The following is a 21846-nucleotide window of genomic DNA, read 5'->3' on the forward strand; positions in this document are numbered from 1 at the left end:
AGTTTATAGGGATCTGAAATCGCCTATGATCTGATTTCAACCATTTAGATCCAGAAATGGCCCCGTCGCGTGCAAATGCCCAAGTAGCTCGTGAAGTAGCAGTAACACACCCCAGTCCACAATTGAGTCCAAGCATGATCAATGGAATGAGGAGGCAAAAGACGCCATTAGAATTGCCGACCGCGGATCTGACGATGGTCGGTACCGGTTGTGCAGAGGCGATATGCGCAAGCATTGCAATATTGGGAAGCACGAACGCAACTGGGATAAGGAATGCCAGGTCGGCCAAGGCATTTAAAGCAATACCGCCTGCTATTGCTCAGGGAACTTGAATTGCGGGTTTGCGGACCTCTTGCCACATCCTAGGCAGATCAGTATGGAACACCAGGGGATTTGGAATGAGGTGCTCACGATGTCACCCTGCCAGTGGCTGAAAGACCATATGCAGCCTGGAGCAGACCCGGTTAGTGAGAGTCGATAAGATTGGCTGAAGAAAAGCACATGGAAAACCTGTAATGATGCAGTAGGTTGCAAAATTGACAGGGTACTTGTGCAAGCCAGGAAGAGCTGCAAAAGAAACAAATGGCGAAGGTGAAGACTGTGGCCAAGTTGCGGGAGACGTTGCCCAGGGACCGTCCTGCGAGGCACCCGAGGTCATATAGATTTCCATATTTCACGCGAATGATTTATTGACTGAAAGTGAAATAACAATCCAGCAATTCAGACAGATCCACCGGGTCACATCCGACAATCGCGGGGGTAATATTACCGAATCTCTTCAACAGGGCCGCTTTTTCGAGGTTAGTTTCCCGTCTCTAATTCGTGATCCTGATAACATGATCGAACACATAAATTACGGACATTGCGGTGATAGATCTAGCGAAGATCTAGCGACTCATATAGAAAAGAGCTAAGTAAAACCGTGTCTATGTGTACTTCCCTTCTAATTGCCGTGTTCTGAGGGGATCGAATATCCCTGCTTGGCCCAACCATCTAGCACTTGTTCGCATAAGATCTTTTGCTGCGCACGAGTAGGTGCCAAATCCGGTTTCCCGCGTCGGCGACGTGACTCGACCGTTTCTCTAAGACTGATCTCACTGGATCCTTCATGGCATTTCTGGCCATGGCCATTTGCCATGGTTTCGACTTCGTATGTGCGAAACTCCGTGTTAAACCAACCCGTCCCTGTCTCATATTGGTAAGTTTGAAATGGCCTTGTAAGATAGGAATCTTCGGGATTCTTAATCACGGGCTTGCCAAACTTACCTTTGCCGTTGCATCCTTCCTCCCAGTCCTCTGTCAGGAAATGAAGGAACCCGCCGTGGGAAACCACAACAATCTCTTTCTCTGGTCTCGCCATCAACCACTGTCTGACATATTGAGCTCTTTCGAAGATTCTCTCTCGGGTGATTCCAAGTCTTCCAGTCTAATGTGATATGATAGTTAGTACCATCGTCGACAATCCGAATGTCGTTCTTACTTTCTTGGTCCAATTCTCTTCAAGATTGCTAATGTCTACAGGAGCACCTTGTGCTTCCATCTCTGCTTTCAGATCTGCCAGACTGCTACCAACATCACATGGCATGTCGCTGAGTTCTTGCAATTCAGGAAGAGCGATCAACTTTTTCCCTTCAGTTTTCTCATAATCCGGCAAGAACGCCTCCAAGGCAGTATACATTGCCCGACGCATAGGGGACGCCACTAACAAGTCAATGCTGGAGAGATTTGGAAAATTCCGACCAAGCTCGTGGCATTGCTTCTTTCCATGGTCCGTCAAGAGAGGATCGTGAATATTCATGTGTTCAATACCGAGATTATGGTATCCCTAAAATTCATCAGATTGAGCTTCGAGTCCCCTATAGCATGCAGCCTTACCTGTGCATGTCTCACTAAATGGATTTTAGGAGGCATCGTGACAATGGCCGCCCAGAGCTCAGAGTCCACACTGGTGAGAAAACGGTGTTCAATGCCGACGACAAGTTAGTATGAGTCCCTAAAAAGCTTTGAGGCTCCACACTTTCCCTTCTATAGGTGTTCGTTTGAAGGCAATAAGGCTTTTTGTAGGGCATAAAAACCGAGTGTGAAATGTTTATCTGGCGTGCGAATTCAAAGCTGGACCCACTTTAAACTCTATTTCAGCAGCTGGGCTTCCTCTTTAGGCCTAGCGTAGTCGGTAGCTCTTGATCGAGGCGCTGTACTTCACACGTGCCATGTATGATATTTCATGAAGTCAGTGGGATTCAAAAAAGGAGCAGCTTGCCCCTCGATCTGACATTCTTCTCGAGATCAAGGCTGCGCGTACTTCATCGTCATCAAGTCCAGCCATGGATTCGTCCCTGGAGCTGGTCTCTCCGCAAACACATCACTTATACTCCAATTTACAAGGGGACAGTTATGCCAATCCGCTCTGTGGATCTGTGAACTTCAGACCTTCTTGCGACTTTGCAATTACAGGGAATACTCTGCTCCGGACCCAGCTCGTTCGCATTGTGCAATTGAAGGATTCCCTGTCTTCTTGCCAAGGACAGGGTCTTTTGGGTCGCATGCGCAGTCACTTTGTCAAAAGTGGAAAGCAAGCAGTGGCTGGCAAAACATGTTCCACGGTTGAAGAGTCTACATGTTCTCTTTTGCCGTTTTCAGAAGGCCAAAGGGACAATACTTCCTGTGAAGACGCAGTCACCAATGTCCCATTCTCAATTCCTATACCAGTTGATATGCCTGCCTCTACGACAACTAGCCAAGGGATAGTCTCATACGCCATTGTTGCTTCTGTGATAACTCCAACATGCACCGTCCTCAGCTCAAGCCAACCTGTTCAGCTTACTCGTCAAATCATTTCGGACCAGCCAACTGTCCAACACGTGCGGTCATATCCCAAGTCAAAGGTGATTGAGCAGATTTCTCTCACACAAACTCTTATGACGGACACCAACCCAAACCTCTGTTTCCGCATGAATGTCAAACTTCGAAACCCAAGCACACCGGAGCGCCATGCAGAGTTCAAATGTGCCGTCATTAGAGGACTGCGGTGCCGAGTGGAAGAAGTGACCAAGACCTTCACCAAGCCGACCTTGGGAAACCAACATATCCAAGATGATTATGCAAACCAACGCGAACAAGCGCAAGTTTCTGTGCGAGAATTATGCAATGAGAAGCAAAAAGGCCACTGGAGCATAATTGAGAACCCAGTTATCAAGACACACGAAACCTCCCAGAAGCCTTCTACCGTCGACATCAACTTCGGCTTCACGATTCCGAAAACATCAAAGCCCGCACAGCCTGCCGATCTGTCTTGCTACGCATTCGATCCCGAGCATTTCAATCCGACTTCTTTACCTCCAGAGCTTCGCTCTCGTTACTCCTCAACTACACATGAGAGACTGGCAATCGTTGTCGAGCACCGATTAAAGCTGGACTTAATCACGGGTGAAGACACTTTCAGCCGAGAGAACCAGATCCTCGTTGATCGAAAAATAATAGGAGCAGCTGTGAATGCATCTTTCCCTCTGACCCTTCTTGAGAAGTATGAGGGAGACATTTCAGATTTGGCTTTGGACAAGACGCCTCCAAGGTATGAGGAGGTTCCGATGGCGCCTCCCGACTATGATTGCTTTGCTGCATTGCCACTCCCCGACAGTGCTACTTAATAGCATCTTATTAATTTAGAATAGAGAACATGTTTGTATAATAATTTCATTTGAAGCGATTTAGTGGATCCCTTTTCACCACTGTCTCCACGTTCCTGCACGACGTCGATCGGCGTCAGCGCGTCATATCAGCGAAAATTCGTGCTTCTACTATTCCTGAGCGTTTGAATGATTTGTTGACTTATCTAAGATATATAAAAAAAACCGTGGATGAGTTTTTTTGAGCTTCGGTCCCCACAAGTTTGGTGAAGGCGGACAGGTCATCTGACCAGAGCGGGTTTTCAGGGAAAGCGCGGAGTCCCCGCAGTGATCCATTCATCAGCCTATTTTATTTCTTCTTCTAGCATATGCTTGGCGAGTCTAGTGGTTCTGAATGCTCCGATGTCTCCAAATCGGTGTAGTACGACCGCAGACAAAGGTACGTTGATGCCCGTCCAAATTTTTACTGCCAAGCTGACATGAGACCCAGACTGCCCAAAGTGCAGACGACGACGCATCAATTGTGATCGGACTGCACCAGAGTGTAAAAAGTGCACTTCCAGAGGCTTTAAGTGTCCTGGCTATGGACTCATCTTGAAATGGGGTCAAGGGGTCGCCAGCAGAGGCTTGTTGACGGGAGCGAGCTGCCCGTTAGAGATAATACCGGCAGCTCTAGCGTCCCACCTGAACCATCACCTAAACCATCACCGGTGAACGAGTCAAGTCAAGCAGTGAAACCTCAACAAAGCCGCAGTGTAATTCCGCACGGGCCGAAGCCTAATATCGACCCTATAACGCTGCGATTAATGCATCATTTCCACCACCACGTCTCCGGCAAACTTGCCTGGGTGGACGGTCCAACGAACCCATGGCGGCAGGTGATTATACCTCTCGCCTGGTCTTCAGCAACAGTCCTCAGCTCCGTATTGTCCCTATCATCCGAGGACCTCGCCGCCAAATTCCCGCAAGATCATCCTCGCCGCCACCAATTGCAAAGACTCTCACTGCGTCTCCGGAGCGAGGCCTTGAGATCATTAGCAAGTCAAATCTCCCAAATGAGACAACAAAACCCTTCAACGAGCATTAAACCAATCCAAACTCAATCCGCACTCGCTTCCACCCTCATCCTATATAACGTGGAATTACTCGGCGCTCAATCTGGTCAATGGCGAGTTCATCTCCAAGGCGCAAGAACAATCCTCCAATGGAAGGAACAATCTTTCCCGCGCGCGGCTTTGTCCGATGAAATCGACTCATTTCTTTTATACGAACAATACTTTGCCAGCGTTTTCGCCGGACTCACCAGTTTTGACACACCGCACGAGGCAGAAAAAGACATCCAACACATTGACGACACAGCCGTTCTGAGCGATTTCATAAACATCATGAATCGATTAACGCGCATCGAAAGACTTCAATACAACCAAAAATACAATGTCGATCCGGCTCTCCTCGAAACATTAATTCAAGAACTGGATGAAGCGAAAATTCGAATGGTCCGATTAAGCGAGATCTTCCAATTCCAGACCGAAGACGCAAAACAAAGTTTCCTACATCTTGTCAATATCTTCCATGATGCCAGTTTGATATACATGTATCAAGTATTGACGGATGATCCGGCAGTAAAGGAGGGGCTTCAATTGTTAAGAGATGCAATTCTGGGCCATTCACATTCCCTTTCTCAGAGCGGTTCTTTTGCGAATGATCTTGTATGGCCTCTTTTCATTGCGGGGACGGAGTGTCGAGGGGATTGGGAGAAACAGGAAATAGTCGTGAGGGAGCTTGAAGTTGTGATGAGGGTCAGTTGGAACTTGGATCGACGGAAGGTTCTGTCCTTCTTAAGAGAGTTCTGGGCCTTGGAAAGGGAAGGTACGGTGACTTGGATACAATTTATGCGGGAGAAAGCGCCTGGTTCGACTATCATGATTCTGTAAATTGAATCGGGGCTTGGGTTAACATGTGCATTTTGCATCGACATAGAATAACTTGGTTGCTGCAATAATGAAAGAAACCTTGAACAAACAGACCATTAGGTTGAATGAATTGGATCAGCTACAAGCTTCTCTATATCAAGACCGTATCGCGGTGCTTTTCAAATTTCTGCTTTTGATGCAGATCAATATGACCATATATTTACATCCCCACTTCGCATCGAATGCGACCTCTTCACATGTATTTGCTTAGCATGCTCCGGAGGGAGCAGCTTACATAGATTGTTTTCCTTGCGTCTCAATAGGCAAGAAGACCATCGCCACAAAGGCAGCCAGTAGCAACGCACCAGCAACATAGATCGGAGTGACCGGATCAGTATTAGCATAGATACCAATGATAGGGGCCATAAGACCCGCGATACGGTTCAAACAACTGGCGATTCCAGAGCCAGTACCTCGGTTCGGTGCCGGGAACACTTCGGGCGTGTAGGCGTACAAAACACCGTACATGATCATTTGGAAGAAAGATTCCAAGGCCGAGCAGACAAGCTGGACGTTGGGATCTTTGGAGGCAGTAAAGCAGAAGAGTAGGACACCTGTGATGGCGGTCGAAGCAGCCATTGTGCCTTTACGACCGATGAAGGGAATGTCAACGAGATACCAGGCAAGAAGGGGACCGGGAATACCCACAGACTGCCGTGATAGCATAGTTGCGGTAGGTCTCGTAAGTTGTGGAATTTGCGGAGAGGTATTGAGGGAGGAAAGCGTTGAAGAGAGTGTAGCCCATTCCGATGCAGGTCCAGCAGAACCAAATGAGGATGGCTTGGGATTGTTAGTTTGTAGCATGACAAAAGCCGGGTGGGGGTTTTGTTGATACGTACTTGAGATTCCAAGGCGCTTGGTTCTGAATAGTGGCTTGACTTGCTGAACAGAGAACCTCTCAAGCGATCTCTTGAGAATTTCAAAAGTTGAGAGAGACTGCTTCTTGTTTCCCTCCGGGTATCCACCAATCTCGTTCAGGACCTCCTCAGTGAGCCAGGTGGTGGTGCGGTTCTTATAGGCAATTCCCTGCACTGCGGCGACCGCTTCGTCCTGACGACCACGAGACACGAGGAACTTGGGAGATTCGTAAAGAGTGAAGAAGAAGAAACGGCACAAGAACATAACAAAGGTAATAGCACCCAGGGTCAGAACAAGGTATCTCCAGCCCCAGTTATCAGCCTTGGTGCAAGTCGCAGCAGTTTCGCACGAGAAGTTGGGAATGTAAGCCCAAGCAAGCATACTGGCAATCAGAGTCCCCACAGACCACCAGGTAGCCAATCCACTCAGGATGTTACCCGAATTGGGAGGAAGACACTCAAGGAAGACAGCAGCATCCACGGGCAGGTTTCCGCCAACACCAAGACCCAGGCAGGCATAAAGCGCACAAGTTCCCACCCAGTTCGGACCACCGCCAGCGGCGAGACCAAAGATACCACAGATGCAAAGGGTCATATTGAAAGCCGGGCGACGGCCGATAGCATCGGAAGCAATACCCCAGAAGGAGGCACCGATGATCAGACCAACGAAGAGGGAGCACGTTGCAAAGCGAGAATCGGTCTCAGATACACCGAATTCGGTGGCCAGAGGTGTCAGAGTAAGTGCAACTCCCTATAAATAATTAGCTGGAGGCTCAGAGCCCGTAAAGAATGTCCATGAAGAAATCATACCTGTAACCACAGGCTGTAGTGCGTAAATTAGCAGCTGTTTCTCGCTCAAGAGACTCAATGGATCGGCTTACTTATCGGCAACCCAGCCCATTCCACACAGAACAAATAGTCCCCATTGATAACGACCCATACCAATGTCTTGAATAGCTCTGTTGATGACCTTTGCTTTGCCTAAACAGTGACACTCAAGATTAATGTTTGTGTTCCATTGCTGCATCACGCAAGCCAATCTCAGATCCAATGAGACCAACCCAGGTGGATGAGTAACGTACGATCATAAGCACTATCATGGCCAGTGGCAGCAATACCTTCCTCCACTTCGGCTCGCAGGGCTTCTAAAGTCAGCGTGGTACCCGAGTGAGTACCGCTCACACCTTTCTCCTGGAGGGAGGCACGGTCAGGACTGCAATCGGATTCATCTTTCGGCCGTTGCGGCGCGGAGCCTTGGGCGAGAGGAACCACGACCTCGGGGAATCCCCGACGGTCATTGTTGGTAAAAAGCTCTTTCCAGTTAGGCATGGTAAGCAATTCTGTTTTTCGGTTTCGATATCGCAGCAGGGCTTGGTGCGTGGCAGAGTAAGCGGATTGTGCGACTGGGAAATTGCTACTCTCGAATTCGAAGTATAATTCTTGCGTTGGGGCTAAGCCTAGTCTTTGTCGGACTGCTTGATATAAATGTCGCGCTGGATAATTAATGCAGGTGCAAGGGCTCAATCCGGGATTCGGGGAAGATGCGATGGGGACGAATCGAGGTAGGTGCAACGGGATAGAAATGCGAGCTATGTGCAGCTACTATCGAAGTATCGAAGCCAAACTGTGTAGACCAAGTTTCTTTGAAACTATTTAATCGATTGAGTGTTGAGTGGCCGTCAGCTGGAATCTTCCGGTATGCGACTTGGTGTGCTGGAGAGGCGGATATAATAGCGAACACAGCGAAGTGGTCTGCTATTGATGCAGAGAAGTGACCTTGGGGCAAAGACAGTGGATGTCAAATTTTTTTTTTATGGAACCGAGGGGGAGCTGGGGAAGGTACGAGGTCATATATAGGGCAATGATAATCAACAAATTCGTAAAAATCTCTTCGGCCAGGAGCCGACGCCGTACTCCATACTTGGAGATGAGACCCTCTCGGGATGGTACGTGCGAGAATCGGCCATCTATCGGCCAACCACGCCGCGTTTAGATGGCCCTATGGGTCAAGGGTCAGCCTCTGTCAGCCTCTGATGTGTTATGTCGACTATAAAAGTCCCCACTTTACCCGCTTTGGTTCCCGGTTTGGCAGGACGAGGGACATGCGTCCTGTGCCGACTTGCCAAGAATGTTAAGCGAGAGTCATATTGTGCACTTGTTTTTGCTGTGCACTCGATCTAGAGCGATTATGTACATAGTTTCGGTTCAGCGCAGGCGATTCTTTTAGGATTGATTACTTTGCGGGTCACCCGTACCAGTATGGATTAAGAGAGAGTGAAAAGGCCACACCTTGAAAAGCATGCGTTCGGGGGTCTCCGAGAGAATGTGGAACCATCGGGATCGGGAAACGCATGATTCCATCTTCTTTTGCCGACTTTGGGCTATCCTGACCCCAAAGGGTAATTATTTGTCCCCTCCTGGGAGTCGAATTTGGGTGAGGCTAGAAACTACCGTCGATCACCAGCTACGGAATCACCGACAGTCGGAAACATCTGTGGTCGAGGCCAACTCAATGCCGTAAGTCGCGCTAAGACAATCAATTTTTCGCGGTCCCCTTGGAGCATTTTACAATGCTCAGGGCTCCACTAGCGTCACCATGCAAGTAGCTCAGGCTGAGTTTGTTGCATCAAGCCACAAGATATGCGACACGACACACTCTCCTACCATCCCTTCGTTCTAATTATCAATTTCATCACCGACTCTTGGCTAGAGGATCCCAAGGGTTATGAGTAGAAGAATGAGTGGACACAAACCCCAACATCTACCATCGACGGGAAACCAAACGACATTAGACTTTGCAGGTGTGGCGCATCGGTGGCGGCTGAGGCGGCGGGATGGTCAAACACCCGGACCACGGTCGCAGGTCAGTGACTCCCATCAGCTGCATAAGGAAACCGGTTTCCCCAGCGTTTCTATCAACCGCAAGAACCCGCATCTCAGGCAACAATGGACACCTGGACTCTGCTCTTCGACTTAATGTGTTGGTGGGGGGGGTGTTCGTTCAGTATGACGTCATCTGTTGTCATCCGTGCCGCGAGTATATAACCCGCCACATCGCTGCTTGTCATTCAAGCTCTCAAGATCGCTAGGTTCTTGCACAGCAATCCTGAAAAATTAAATTACAATGAGTACATACAATAACCAAGCGGCCGAGCCAATGCGCCACGCGCAGAACGTCCGTCGCCCTTCTCACGGGTCTTCAACCGGAGCGCCTGGTTTCCCGACAGGATCGCAAGATACGCGATCACAGTATGATCCTGCTACGAGTGGGGTGAATCCATCTACTGGAGCCGGATATCAGAAACCCCCTCCTATCCCCTCGCGCCCATCCCACAGCTATGATCAGCAAGGCCAAGCTGCACCCACCCAGCAGGCGAGTACCGCACCACGCACGAACTTGAACGATCGGACGACCGCACACCCCGATTCAACAGCTCCTGGGGATAAATATGCGCAAAAGGGCGATGACATTGGCCGGAAAGCACAGGGCGTAATGGCTGGTGTACATGTAAGTGTTCAGAGAGATACATCTGGTTTTCGCATTTTGAGGGTTTCTAGGTCGAAGCTGACTATAGGATAGGGAGCTGGGGAATCACTACGTGGAGCCTTGACGGGGGCGGTGGACAGGGCCTTTGGAACTACGGAAGGTCCGCGGGGCGCAGAGCACAACGAAGAGATCGCGCGGCGGGGTGAGCGTGAGATTCAAACGGGCCAGTTTACCCATTCTGGAAGGTGATTCAAGGCAGTTCAGGGACCAGGATTAGTGAAAATGAGATTCAATGCTTGGCGTTGCTTGATTTGGGGGAAATTCCACCGTAATCATATCCCAAACTTGTATATTTTCAGATGCATAGTTCGGGATTGCTTCACAGTCGAATACTTCCACGTCCACAGCGGGAAAACGTCATCGCCGATCACCACTACTCGGACGATAGAGTAATGATCTCCCGCTCTGTACCACGGCCATTCGTCGATCTCTTTTGAAGAGGGAGAGACCTGGAAAATAAATAAAAAACAGAACAGGATTTCGACCGAAGGGATGCTAAGCATTTGCACGTGGCGACCTGGTCCCCGACTTTCCGGGCGAGCCGGGCGTGAAGGCTGTGCTGGTGGAACCCTTTTTCGGCTCATCCTTTATAATGTGGTCATTGCCCGCATTTCATCCCGATACTCTGTGCACAGTTCCTGAGTGCTCCCTGGAGACCTTCAACCCTCGAATTGCATATATGGAGCCCGGTTGTCGTCGCCCTTGCACATTGAACGACCTCATGCTCTTGAAAATCGTGTTATCTGAACATAGACCATGACCTCAATCTCTGCCGACCGTTCCCAGATGGCCGGCTCTGCGACCACCGCGGCGACTGCAGAATCCTCCGGTCGCCCACAAAACTTACAGGATTCGTGGACGTCCGAGTCCTCGGGCAACGCGGTCGCATCTGAGTCGCCAATACATTATTCGTCTTTTTCTAGCTCCGACAGTGACGACCCCCTCCAGTCTTCCAATGAAGTGAACGAAGACGATGCCAGCGACGTGGTGGGAGTCAGTATTGGGCGCGCTCAAAGCCGTATGAAAGCCCGTTCAACCCCCGCCGAAGAGAAAAGCAGAGCGTTGGAATCGAACGGTGGATACTTTTCGGCGATCCCGGATCCCGTCAGCGAAGATGGCTTGTTCGTCTCGCAGCTCTCGGCTGAACCTGAGCAACTGGAGCCGAGGAGGTCTTCCAAAGTGCAGACGACGCATCCTGCCACGCGCTCATCGGTGGAGCACCGCACGCCGCGAGGTCGCCACACCCATCATTCGGTGCCTAAAGGGACGGGGGGGCCACCGATCGAGTTTCACCCGCTCCCTACTCAAGACTTCCTTGCCCAAACGCCCCCGTGCATGGTCGGGGAGAGTTAAAAAAGTTTTTGCCCGACTTGGGTTCATTAGCCAAAGTACCGTCCCTTTCCTTCCGGGGAATGTGCAGAACCGGGCACGCAGTCAGATAACGGAGTCGAGCAAACGGATATCAGGCCAAGAAAAACGAGCATCTTCGCTGAGACCGGACAAAGCCAACCTCCCCGCGAGCTCCCAGCGTCAGCCCGTATGAAGACGAAGATGACGCCCGACCCATTTCAGAGCTGCAATCGCTTCATGGCAGCTCGGTCGTAAAACATTCATACTCCCGACGGCCCAGTGCGACACCGAAGCGACCACCGAGTCTGCGTCGGTCGTCGTCTGATCAATCATTGTATTTGCGGGCATCCTCGACTGCCTCGTCGTTAGAACAGCGACCGCTATATACGAATGTCCATTCACAGGTCAACAGCCGCTTCAAGGCGATCAAAGACAGCTTGCAGGACTCAAGTAGTCGGCTCCTTAGCATGCCCAGTCTGCACTTGCAAGATATTCGCGGCGAATGGGCAGGCCGGCCATTCTTCAATGAGAATAGCCCCAATACGAACGCTTCAGGCGACAAGGGCATCAATGGGCACGCAAGTGCACCCCCACCTCCACCTCCCCGAAACCATCCTCAGTCGACGCATCCAATCTTAGAAGAAGCCATGAGAGACCTTGTAGGCGATGTCGTGATACTAGGAGGATACCGAGGATCTATTCTGCGCTCCGCTAAGCCACCGCACCGACAGCTCTGGGTGCCGATGAAGGTTGGACTCAATCTGCGTAAAGTGGATTTGGAAGTCGGCTTGACTCGAGAGGACGAAGAGCGCATGCCAGAGACCGTCATCCCCTCTGGCGTGCTGTCCCACGTTGGTCCCGTGGACGTTTGCCGCAGGTTGATGAAGCGGTTGCGCAAGTGCGACAATGCCATGCGCGGCGACTTGCGCGTCTGGGACTACGGATATGACTGGCGTCTTAGTCCTGACCTATTATCCAAACAGCTTATTGAGTTCCTGGAACGCTTACCATGCAACCGGGGCTCATCAGATGGCAAACTCCCCACGCGGCGTGGCGCGACGGTCATCGCCCATAGTTTGGGCGGACTCATTACTCGGCACGCTGTGAATCAGCGACCTGATCTCTTCGCGGGCGTGGTGTATGCGGGAGTACCGCAGCACTGCGTCAACATCCTCGGTCCGCTTCGCAACGGCGATGACGTCCTGCTCAGTTCGCGGGTCCTAACTGCTCAAGTCAATTTCACCTTCCGAACGAGCTTTGCCCTACTTCCCGAAGACGGCCACTGCTTCATCGACAAACAATCTAAGAAGGAATTCCGCATGAGACTTCTTCGACCCCAAAAGCTGGGAAGAATACCGCCTCTCCCCCTGCTGTGGCCCCGCTCTCCTTCCAGCAGGAAGCCGAGGCTTCAAAGATTTCGCCAACATCAGCAAGCGTTTCTCATTCGGTGCTCGCGACGAATTGAATATAAACGAGTCAGAAACCAACGACACCAACACCAGCACAGAAGACGATAATCCCCATCGCGTCGGCCATCTCCCTCGTTCCTCCACCGCTCCAATCCACATGACATCCTCATCATCCGACAATTTTAGCGATAAATTCAGCAACAAGGTCAATGACACAGTCGACAAAGCCCATGATAAAGCCCACGACAAAGCTCAAGAGAAAGCCAGCGAAGCCGTCCCTAGCGTGGACGGCCTCGTTGGCCCGAATCCGAGCCCCCGCGGCAGCGCAGGCGCAAGCAAAGCCTCCACGACCTGTACCATTCCCCACGCCGCGGCAATGGAGTACCTTCAACGTACCCTGGCAGAGGTCAAGCGCTTCAAGTTCGAATTGGACTTCCAGCCCTCCCACCAAATGGAGAACCGATACCCGCCTGCCGCCGTGATTTACGGCAAGAGTGTGCCGACTGTGTACGGTGCACGGGTCACTTCGCGCGAGGCGATTAAGCGTACGGATTGTTACGATGATCTTGCGTTCGCGGCGGGTGACGGCGTTTGTCTTGCTTCCGCGGCGATGTTGCCTCCTGGGTATCGGATCATCAAGCATGGTCTTGTGAAGAGTGAACGTGGACACGTTGGGTTGCTTGGCGATCTTGAGGGTGTGGGACAGTGTTTGCGAGCCATTATTCGGGGTCGAAAGGAGGGTGTTGGATTGGGCAATTACAAAGAGTGATCCTTTTTGTGATGGAGGATTTTAAGGTTGCATCTTCGTCTTCATATCCATTCTTCATCTTCATCTTCATATACATTTGCATTTTGTCTTTTGTCTTTTTTTGGTTTGTTTTCAAGTGATACCATTGTTATGCATCATGATCATGTCTCAAGGTGATTGAATGGAGATTGTTGATGGTTGAATGTTTGTATCATTGCATGTGTACCGAACTCATGACCATGACGATATTATATATAAGGAAGACAAATAGAACATGGGTCGAATGTTGGTAGTATATTAAATCAGCATACTGACTCCTTTTCAAACTCGCTATACAACCCAAATGCTCTATAAAGATACTCGATTCCACCGCTTTTGTCTTCTCAGAAAGTCAAATTCCCAGAACAAAAAACCCAAAAGAAATCATATACCAAATCATGAAAGAAAGCTTGCTATTAGAAGGAATCATCATCTCCAATCTCAATCTCAATCCGTTCGCGAGTTGGCAATGTTCAAAACTAAGATATCCGTAGCCCCGACCTTGATCAGCTCGTCCATAACTGTCGCAACGCGCTTCTTCTCAACCATCGAGCTGACAGCAACCCAGTTCTCCTCCTCAAGCGCGGTGATGGTAGGCGCTCGCTTTCCGGGTGTGATCTTGGATGCGACGGCCAACTCAGAACGAGGGATGTTGTACTGGCACAACACGAAGCGCTGGGCGGTGATAACACCGCGGATGCGCGCGGCGATCAGGTCCAAGAGATCACTCTTTGAGTCGCGGGACTTGACGAGCACAGCGGTGCTCTCGACGACGGTATCGATAGCCTTGAGACCAGCGGCTTTCATGGTCTCGCCAGATTCTAGAAGCACAAGTCAGTCTCAGTCTCGAACACACATATCGGCATACTAGAGGGTTTTGTCACATACCAACAAGATCGACAATGCCATCAGCAACGCCAAGCGCGCAGGCAGCCTCAACACTACCGCCAACATACTTGATCTTCGTCTGAAGCTTCTCACCGGGCTGAGCGCCCTCCAGACCACGGAAGAAAGCCTCCGTCAATGCAGTGAAGCTGGTCACGACATTGCGACCCACAAGCTGCTTGGCCTCGGTGATATTACCCTTCTCGGGAACCTGCACCTGCAGCTTGCAGCCGCCGAATCCGAGATCGAGGACCTCTTCCACGCCGGAGATCTCGCCTTCGGGCAGGGTGGCGTCGTGCTCGGCGACCTGGTCGCGGCCGGTGATACCAATGTCAACGCGGCCTTCACCGACGAAGGTGGGGATGTCGGCGGCTGGGAGGAAGATGAGTGCGATAGGCAGGTTCTTGACCAGCGCGATGTCAAGGCGGGTCTCGCGACGAAATTGGACGTCGGAGCCGGAGAGAAGGTCGAGAGTTGCCTGTTGGAGCCGGCCCTCTGAATTGGGGTGTTAGTTGATGCTCTTTGAGATGTCATGAATCATTGCAGGTGAAAGTGACTTGCTTTTGGGCACGGCGAAGAGAAGTCTTCCTTCCAAGCTGAAAGAAATATGGTGTTAGTTGAGTTCTTGTATATGGTGCCCTTCAATTGACGGTTGGGGGTGACTCACTGGTTAACGAGATCCATGACGATGGTTCACGACGCGAGGGCAGGCGGATGAGTTCGAGGGAGAGACCGACAATTCCACCAAAGACTTGATGAATGAGAATATGGAGTCAATTGCAAGAGACTAGCACGGTGTCTCGAGACAATTGAAGCTGCGCAGGGTGGATGTCGGGCAGAGAGCTCTTTGCGGCAGAAATTGGAGGGGCAGCGATCGGTGTACTTGCGAACGTCCCGACGTCGGCGGGGACCAGCGGACCAAGGTCGCCCAATGTACTCGGCAATTGGTAGTGGAGGAATGGCCCACGTGGATATAGAAAAGATGATAATTGACTATGGAATGAGTTCCTTTCTACGGATTGACTCAGACTATCAGCGGTATTCTTCTGTAATGTGCAGGGCTGTATGCTGACACCGAAAGTGAGACGGGGTCACGTTTGAAGCCTTAAATATCAGGTGTCGACGAAGATCCACTGAGTCAGCAAGGATGCCTGACAGCTCAGGTGTCAGAAGCCCTGAGCCCTCGCGTAATTTGGAACCCACACAAGGCAAAATCATCTTCACACCCGCCTCTTCCTCCAGTCCACCCAAACTCTCACCACCCTCGTCGTACGAGCTCAACGCCCTTTCCTTCAAGATGGATTCCAGCAAGACCCCCGTCAAGCTCGTCAAGGTGACCCGTGTCCTCGGCCGCACCGGTACGTGCCCTTCCTGAACCGCTGCACAAAATTCAAATTCGAGATCTCAAAAATCGCGGGGACGACGTCCACATCCGCCCTCCACGCCCGCCGCGAGACATCGAGAATGAACCTGCGAAAGTTACCAGACTTCGAATACTAATTTGTGTTTTTTTTTCTTGTCTTCAGGTTCCCGTGGTGGTGTCACCCAGGTCCGCGTCGAGTTCATGGACGACACTTCCCGCTCCATCATCCGTAACGTTAAGGGCCCGGGTACGTGAATTCCGCATTCATTTCTATTTCGATGGAGAAGGATCCCAGGCAAAAGGAGGAAGTCGTTGAAACAAGGACACATGGAAGAAATTATGCGAGCTGGGACATTTCTGGACACATGGAAATCGGGTCCCGCTGAACCACACAGCTAACGCAATATTCGCCTACAGTCCGCGTTGACGACATTCTCTGCCTGCTCGAGTCCGAGCGTGAGGCTCGCCGTCTCCGTTAAACATCCCCCAAACGACAATTCAACTCGCGCCATGTCTTTCGTCTCTCTCTTTCTCTCGCATATCCCTCACGTCCGGTTTTTCTTGATCGTTCTTTGGCCAAAAATGTGTCCCCGCTTTTCTTTCTTGCCGTACCTCTGACTCCCCGACTCTCCAACCTCGTCCGCCGCGCCGTCCATTCCATGCACCTCTCGATCTGAGGCAGTTTCCGATTTTCGAATGGTGGATGGATCTGAAGGAAGGATTCTTGGGCATTTCTCCCCAAGGGTCCGAGAAGTCGATCATTGGTTCAATCGAACGGGAGAGAGAGATGGAGAGAAACGAGCAGACCTTTAGTTCAAATGGAAAAAATGAAATGAGGTTGCGCGATGGCTGGTTTGTGTATTTGTGGGATCGGTCTGGTCTGGTTTGGTCTGGTGTTTTAACTACATACACACGTCCATATTTGGCGTGCTTGCATGGGCTCAATGCGACAAACGAGGTTGTGATGTGCTTTTTCTTTTTCCATTCTTCTGGATTCTCTAGACATGATGGGACGCCGAGACTTGAGCCAGGTCTGACCAACAAAAAAAGAACAATGGGAATCCAAAAAAAAAAAATTTGAAACTTCCGGTTCTGCGAGGTCGAGAGACTGAGGCGGTCGTAGCTCTCTTTTATGGCTGTAGTTGCAAATGGCTGTCCGGGGCTTGTTCGGTAGTAGGTTCAAAATGTACTCGCCCCAAGTATCTATATTTCCGAGCCCGTAGCCACATCATCTCGGGTTCAGCCACAGCCATCATCAAACCTCGACCTTGATATTCTCGATGTGGGGTAGTTTTTCTTCTCTTCAGTCTCAAAATATCTCGTTCTCGGAGCCTAACACCCGTGTTTTATCAAAACGTTAAGCACGATGAAGTCTCCCGGCAGAGGTAGGCACAAACACGTCAACTTCCCACACGGCAGATAACGAAGGTCGTCACCATAAAGACTACCGTGAAGCCCAAGTCCAACTACTCAAGCAGGACAAGGAAGCACTTTATCTTCTCCAGGAGCTAGCCACAACTCGCTGCCAATTTTCAATGGTCCAAGCGCCAAACGTCTAGCAAATAATCTGCCAAAAAAGCCCTTGTCTCTTCAATATACCTCGCCTTGATGTATCGAGCTGGTCTGATATGTAGCAGATGGCCTCAGCTGATAGATGAGAGACCTTATGCGTTTCGGACTAATGGAGTCTCCTGTTCACCGTTTTCTGTCTACTTCTATTGCAGAATGTGAATTGTGAGACCTTCAGCAAAGTGTTTGTTTTCTATAGAGGCTTCTCTAATGGTCTCCACCCCTCTCCCGTAGTACGAATTCTCCCAAGCTTCTCCCAAGCTTCAAACGACTATCTGGTCTGTCAGATTCATACTTTCACAGCTTGGAGTGGACAGGAACAGGAAAACATTGAAAATGACTCGGAAACGGTATTCGTGAATTGTGCTTCCGGGCGTATCCAGTCTTTCGAAGAATATCCGAAAAAAGGGGAATAAGAGTCTTTGGAGATGTGCGCAGGAACATCAGAAATGTAGACTGGTCCAGAATATCCTCCAGATCGGGCTGTCAGTTCACCCTATGTGTCTTTTGCTGTCGGCTTGGCCGGGCTATTCGTGAATATTTATGTATATTATTTACTAAAATAACCCGAGATCAATTCACATTTCAGAAGTGGCGTCCACTTGTAATGCTCTGATACTGTACATTTCAGGTGATGCTAACATGCTAAGCCTTTGAAGAGACAGCCACATAAAAGGTCATATCAGCAACTTCACAAACCGACGAATCTAGGATACCGATGATTCCAGGATATCCGTGACTACAACTGCTCAGCACTAGCAAGCAACCGATCAAACAGATCCTCCTTAAGCGAGCCACTTCCAACAAGATTCCCAACAGCCCCGGCAACAGCAGCCAACCTCTTCCTCTTGATAGTTTCCTCGAGCTCGGCACTCTTTGTCCTCGCAAGGTCGATCACTGACGAAGGCAGATTCGCCAACCGCGCAACATTCAATCCATAACTCCGATGTGCAACGCCTTCCCCGACCTCATAAAGAAAAGTGATATCATCATCTTTGCCAGACTCCGTGAACTGCATATGCACATTCCGGAGCTCGGCCTGTGGGAATGATTGCACCATTCGGGAAAGGTGCTGGTAATGCGTAATGAACAGTGTCAGCGATTGAATAGAGCGCACCATGTGGTCTAGCACAGCCTGAGCGATAGCAACACCATCATGAGTGGATGTCCCACGACCCAGTTCGTCGAGAATGACTAGGGACCGCGGCGTCGCTTGTTTGAGGATATCTGCTGTTTCCGAGAGTTCGACCATGAATGTTGACTCGCCTGCGAGCATGTTGTCGAAAGCGCCCATGCGTGTGAATACAGCGTCGAGAAGGCCTAGACGAGCTGATTCGGCGGGCACGTAGGAGCCGATTTGGCCCATGATCGCGATGAGCGCGACTTGGCGGACATAGCTCGACTTGCCGCCCATGTTTGGTCCCGTCACCAGGAGGGCGCGCGTGCCGTCATGGTCGAGTTTTGTGTCATTGGGAACGTACGCGTCTGTTAGGAGGCGCTCGACCATTGGATGGCGGCCTTGCGACACGTGGAGACAGGCTTCTTCGGTATATTCGGGTTTGACATAACCAGGTTGTTGAGCGATAACGGACAGGGAGACGAGGCAGTCGAGGGTTGCGAGGGATTGGACGCAGTCTCGGAAGGATTGGTATTGTTGGGCAATTTCTGCTAAGAGAGCTGCAAAGGCTTTGTCGCAGGCTGCAGCGAGCGCTTCCTTGTATTGGTCTCGTTGGCGGATGAGTTGTATGACTTCTGGTGTGTGGAAGCGGGAGACCTTTTTCGTGCCGCTGACTTTGACCCAGGAGGCGGGCACCTTTTTGATCGCGAGTGAGTTGTTCTCGATCTCAATCAGGTACTCGATGCCAGCGACTGTGGCGTACTCAACTTTCTTTCGGCCCAATTTCTCCTCGGCGACCTTGAGATGGGCCTGTAGCTCGTGTTCAATACAAGCGATGCCCAGCTTTTGTTCTCCAACCTCGTCGGTTTCCTCTTCTTCCCGGAAGAAGGCGTACTTGTCATCCTTTTTGGCCGCATACATATTGATTTTATCCAAAAAGCGGGTCACTTCTTCTTGGATTGTTGGCAGGGCCGCAACGGCTTCACTAAGAAGTGCTGATTCAAATCCCGTATCCGCTGGGGACTTAACATCTGAGAAGGCCATGGCGATCGTTTGCAAGGTCTGCAAGACTGTTAGGAGCTCTGGTCGAGTGCACTATCGGAAAGTTAGCTATTGAAGATGCCAGTCGAACAGAGCCCACATACCTTGCCGTAGTAAATACGGATTAGACTCTTCTCCAAATCACTCTTGATCTTGTTCAATAACCCCTTGATTCTCTCTACAGAGACAGCCTTTGCAGGGTTCGTCAACTCCTCCACAGCACTTGTCCTCTCCTCCAGCCGCTTCTTATCAAGCAAAGGTCTTCCGACCCATCTTCGCAACAACCTCTGCCCAAACCGCGTCTGCGTACGATCCAGGGTCCAGAAAAGACTTCCTTTTGCCGAATGGTCCGTCTGGTTCTGATAGATCTCCAGACTAACAAGTGTATTGCCATTCAGCAACATATGGGACCTCGCAGAGAACGGCTGGAAGTACTTCGTCAAGTCAAAGACATGCTCGAGCCCATACTCAGTCATATGTCTGATCATAGAAGACAAGCAAATCGTAACATGCTCCGGCAACTCGAGAACATTTTTCAACAATTGCGAAGCATGCACATCCTCATCTGTCCCCGTAGCTTTCATCTTGCCAGCATAGAAGCTCGAGACATGGCTATGCGCTTCAGCAGCAGCAGTCTTTTTCTTCTCGGTTCGTTCCAACCTCACTGCATCTCCGAAAACATTCATCTTACTCCCAGATAAATGCCGAACAAGCTTCTCACTAGCCTTGGACATCTCCCCGACTATCAAAATCTCACAAGGCGCGATATGCAAAAGCCGAGTCTCGATTTCACTTCGCATGAACCCATCCTCAAAATCATCATAGATCACATCGCCTGTGTTAGGCTGCACGGCGACGATTCCAACATGGACTCGCTCATCATTACCCCATCCTTTGGCATTCGACTCCGTGATGCAGAGCATGTACCCCGTAGCAGGCGAAGCGTTTCCAGCCGCCGGAGCTGGACCCTCGAGACCCTCGATATCATCAATGTATGTACCTTTCGTGTACAAGTTAGTTAACTTGCGAACGAAAGGAGCATTGCGATTGTCGCCCGCAGCCTTGAGTGCAGCGGTTTCGATCTGGCGTACCACGCCGACTTTATGGCCTGCTGTAATAAGACGCTTGACGTGGACGTGTAGTCGATGCACAGGAATACTAGCAGAAGCGAACCGATCGATGTGGGCTTCCGATGGATCTATCAGAAGTCGTCAGCCTTCGAGTCCCTGCTCACTTCGAAACCAAGTAACATACGTTCGTCGAACCTGAATTTCCCCGGAATGCATACAATCCCCAACTCTTTCGCCGCAATCCTTGCATCTTCTCCAAAGAATCGGAATTTATACCCGACCTCAATGACAAGTACCGTACCCATGTGTTTCCGCTTGATTTCAATAACCTGCTTCTCCATCGGAGTCAGCTTGTTACCGCCCTTCTTGGAACCTTTGCCCTTAGTCGGGGCGGGGGAGCCTCGTCTTCATCCTCGCCTTCTTCGGCCTCAGCGGCACCAGCAGCATCAGTCGATGCCGTGCGGCCAATTCCAATCAGACAGTCTGCGCCCCCAAGCTTGCGCACAAACTTCTGGTGGAGTTTTTCTCTTGCCTGCTTTCGCTGGATATCTGCCTGTTCATCCTCGGGTATGGCAATCGCGGGTGAATTCTGGAATTTGAAGATGTCGGTGCGTTGGCCGCTGTGTGGCTGGGAGGGTGGGTTTGGAGGTCTTTCTGGGTCCAATTTCGATTGTCTCGGTTCTACTGGTGTAGATGCGTTCGTTCTAGCACGCTTGGTAGGTCGCACGACCATTTCGTCCTCGTCTTCGGCTTCGGGCTCTAGTTCGGGCGCTGCATGCTTCGGATCATTGTCCTGAACCGGCGACGCAGGTCTTTTCTTAGATACACGTTCTTGGATAGCTGCTGAATCGTTCGAGACACTGGTCTGTGAGGATGGTTTTTGGGAGAAGAAACTGGAAATGGTCGCTTGCTTGCGCTTCAAAGACGGAGACGGTGCGGATGGCGATTGGGAGGAATAGGGTGTCATGGTAAAATGTGGCACTGGCCAGTCATGTAAATGGATATTTAGATGAAATATGCAAAGCCCTTCTCACAGAGCACTTTTGCCCTTTTTGCTCTCTTTCCGGAGCTCGACGCGTGAAACGCGCGACGTTAATTGGCGCTGACTCAGCTCTTATCGGATGCACGATAGCCTCTACTATACAGTTGATGGATCATATGAAGTACGAAGAAAAGTCATCAAAGAATCTATTGATAGAGTAATCATGATAACCACAAAGGCATTCCATCATTCGCCTTGAAGAGGGATACA

General features: G+C 50.5%; 9 protein-coding genes across 9 annotated transcripts; 5 read left to right on the forward strand and 4 right to left on the reverse strand.

Annotated features, from left to right (window-relative positions):
• Positions 1–943: 943 nt before the first annotated feature.
• On the reverse strand, positions 944–1911 carry N7477_002898 (phosphoglycerate mutase family protein; the record flags this gene model as incomplete). Its single annotated transcript, XM_056964561.1, has 3 exons — positions 944–1426; positions 1481–1825; positions 1876–1911. The coding sequence occupies 3 exons, from the start codon at positions 1909–1911 to the stop codon at positions 944–946; spliced, it is 864 nt and encodes a 287-aa protein (XP_056824514.1).
• Positions 1912–2714: 803 nt separating this feature from the next.
• On the forward strand, positions 2715–3647 carry N7477_002899 (uncharacterized protein; the record flags this gene model as incomplete). The annotated part of the gene is made up of 1 exon (XM_056964562.1): positions 2715–3647. One exon carries the CDS (start codon positions 2715–2717, stop codon positions 3645–3647), a length of 933 nt encoding a protein of 310 aa, XP_056824515.1.
• A 578-nt stretch (positions 3648–4225) lies between these two features.
• Positions 4226–5560, forward strand: N7477_002900 (uncharacterized protein; the record flags this gene model as incomplete). Its single annotated transcript, XM_056964563.1, has 1 exon — positions 4226–5560. One exon carries the CDS (start codon positions 4226–4228, stop codon positions 5558–5560), a length of 1335 nt encoding a protein of 444 aa, XP_056824516.1.
• A 270-nt stretch (positions 5561–5830) lies between these two features.
• Positions 5831–7785, reverse strand: N7477_002901 (uncharacterized protein; the record flags this gene model as incomplete). Its single annotated transcript, XM_056964564.1, has 6 exons — positions 5831–6183; positions 6248–6379; positions 6439–7207; positions 7267–7279; positions 7338–7437; positions 7539–7785. 6 exons carry the CDS (start codon positions 7783–7785, stop codon positions 5831–5833), a joined length of 1614 nt encoding a protein of 537 aa, XP_056824517.1.
• Positions 7786–9613: 1828 nt separating this feature from the next.
• On the forward strand, positions 9614–10192 carry dprC (the record flags this gene model as incomplete). Its single annotated transcript, XM_056964565.1, has 2 exons — positions 9614–9964; positions 10037–10192. 2 exons carry the CDS (start codon positions 9614–9616, stop codon positions 10190–10192), a joined length of 507 nt encoding a protein of 168 aa, XP_056824518.1.
• Positions 10193–10759: 567 nt separating this feature from the next.
• N7477_002903 (uncharacterized protein) lies at positions 10760–13531 on the forward strand (the record flags this gene model as incomplete). The annotated part of the gene is made up of 3 exons (XM_056964566.1): positions 10760–11341; positions 11509–12725; positions 12784–13531. The coding sequence occupies 3 exons, from the start codon at positions 10760–10762 to the stop codon at positions 13529–13531; spliced, it is 2547 nt and encodes an 848-aa protein (XP_056824519.1).
• Positions 13532–13996: 465 nt separating this feature from the next.
• Positions 13997–15118, reverse strand: N7477_002904 (ATP phosphoribosyltransferase; the record flags this gene model as incomplete). The annotated part of the gene is made up of 4 exons (XM_056964567.1): positions 13997–14370; positions 14438–14929; positions 14996–15030; positions 15102–15118. The coding sequence occupies 4 exons, from the start codon at positions 15116–15118 to the stop codon at positions 13997–13999; spliced, it is 918 nt and encodes a 305-aa protein (XP_056824520.1).
• A 463-nt stretch (positions 15119–15581) lies between these two features.
• Positions 15582–16276, forward strand: N7477_002905 (40S ribosomal eS28 domain-containing protein; the record flags this gene model as incomplete). Its single annotated transcript, XM_056964568.1, has 3 exons — positions 15582–15792; positions 15961–16044; positions 16215–16276. The coding sequence occupies 3 exons, from the start codon at positions 15582–15584 to the stop codon at positions 16274–16276; spliced, it is 357 nt and encodes a 118-aa protein (XP_056824521.1).
• Positions 16277–18105: 1829 nt separating this feature from the next.
• Positions 18106–21561, reverse strand: msh3 (mismatch repair protein MSH3; the record flags this gene model as incomplete). Its single annotated transcript, XM_056964569.1, has 4 exons — positions 18106–19578; positions 19629–20722; positions 20779–20929; positions 20968–21561. 4 exons carry the CDS (start codon positions 21559–21561, stop codon positions 18106–18108), a joined length of 3312 nt encoding a protein of 1103 aa, XP_056824522.1.
• Positions 21562–21846: the final 285 nt, after the last annotated feature.

This window comes from Penicillium maclennaniae, assembly GCF_028827695.1.
Source record: "Penicillium maclennaniae strain IBT 15551 chromosome Unknown utg000003l:1.0-5670915.0:1.0-5674809.0, whole genome shotgun sequence".
In the NCBI taxonomy this organism is placed as follows: domain Eukaryota; kingdom Fungi; phylum Ascomycota; class Eurotiomycetes; order Eurotiales; family Aspergillaceae; genus Penicillium; species Penicillium maclennaniae.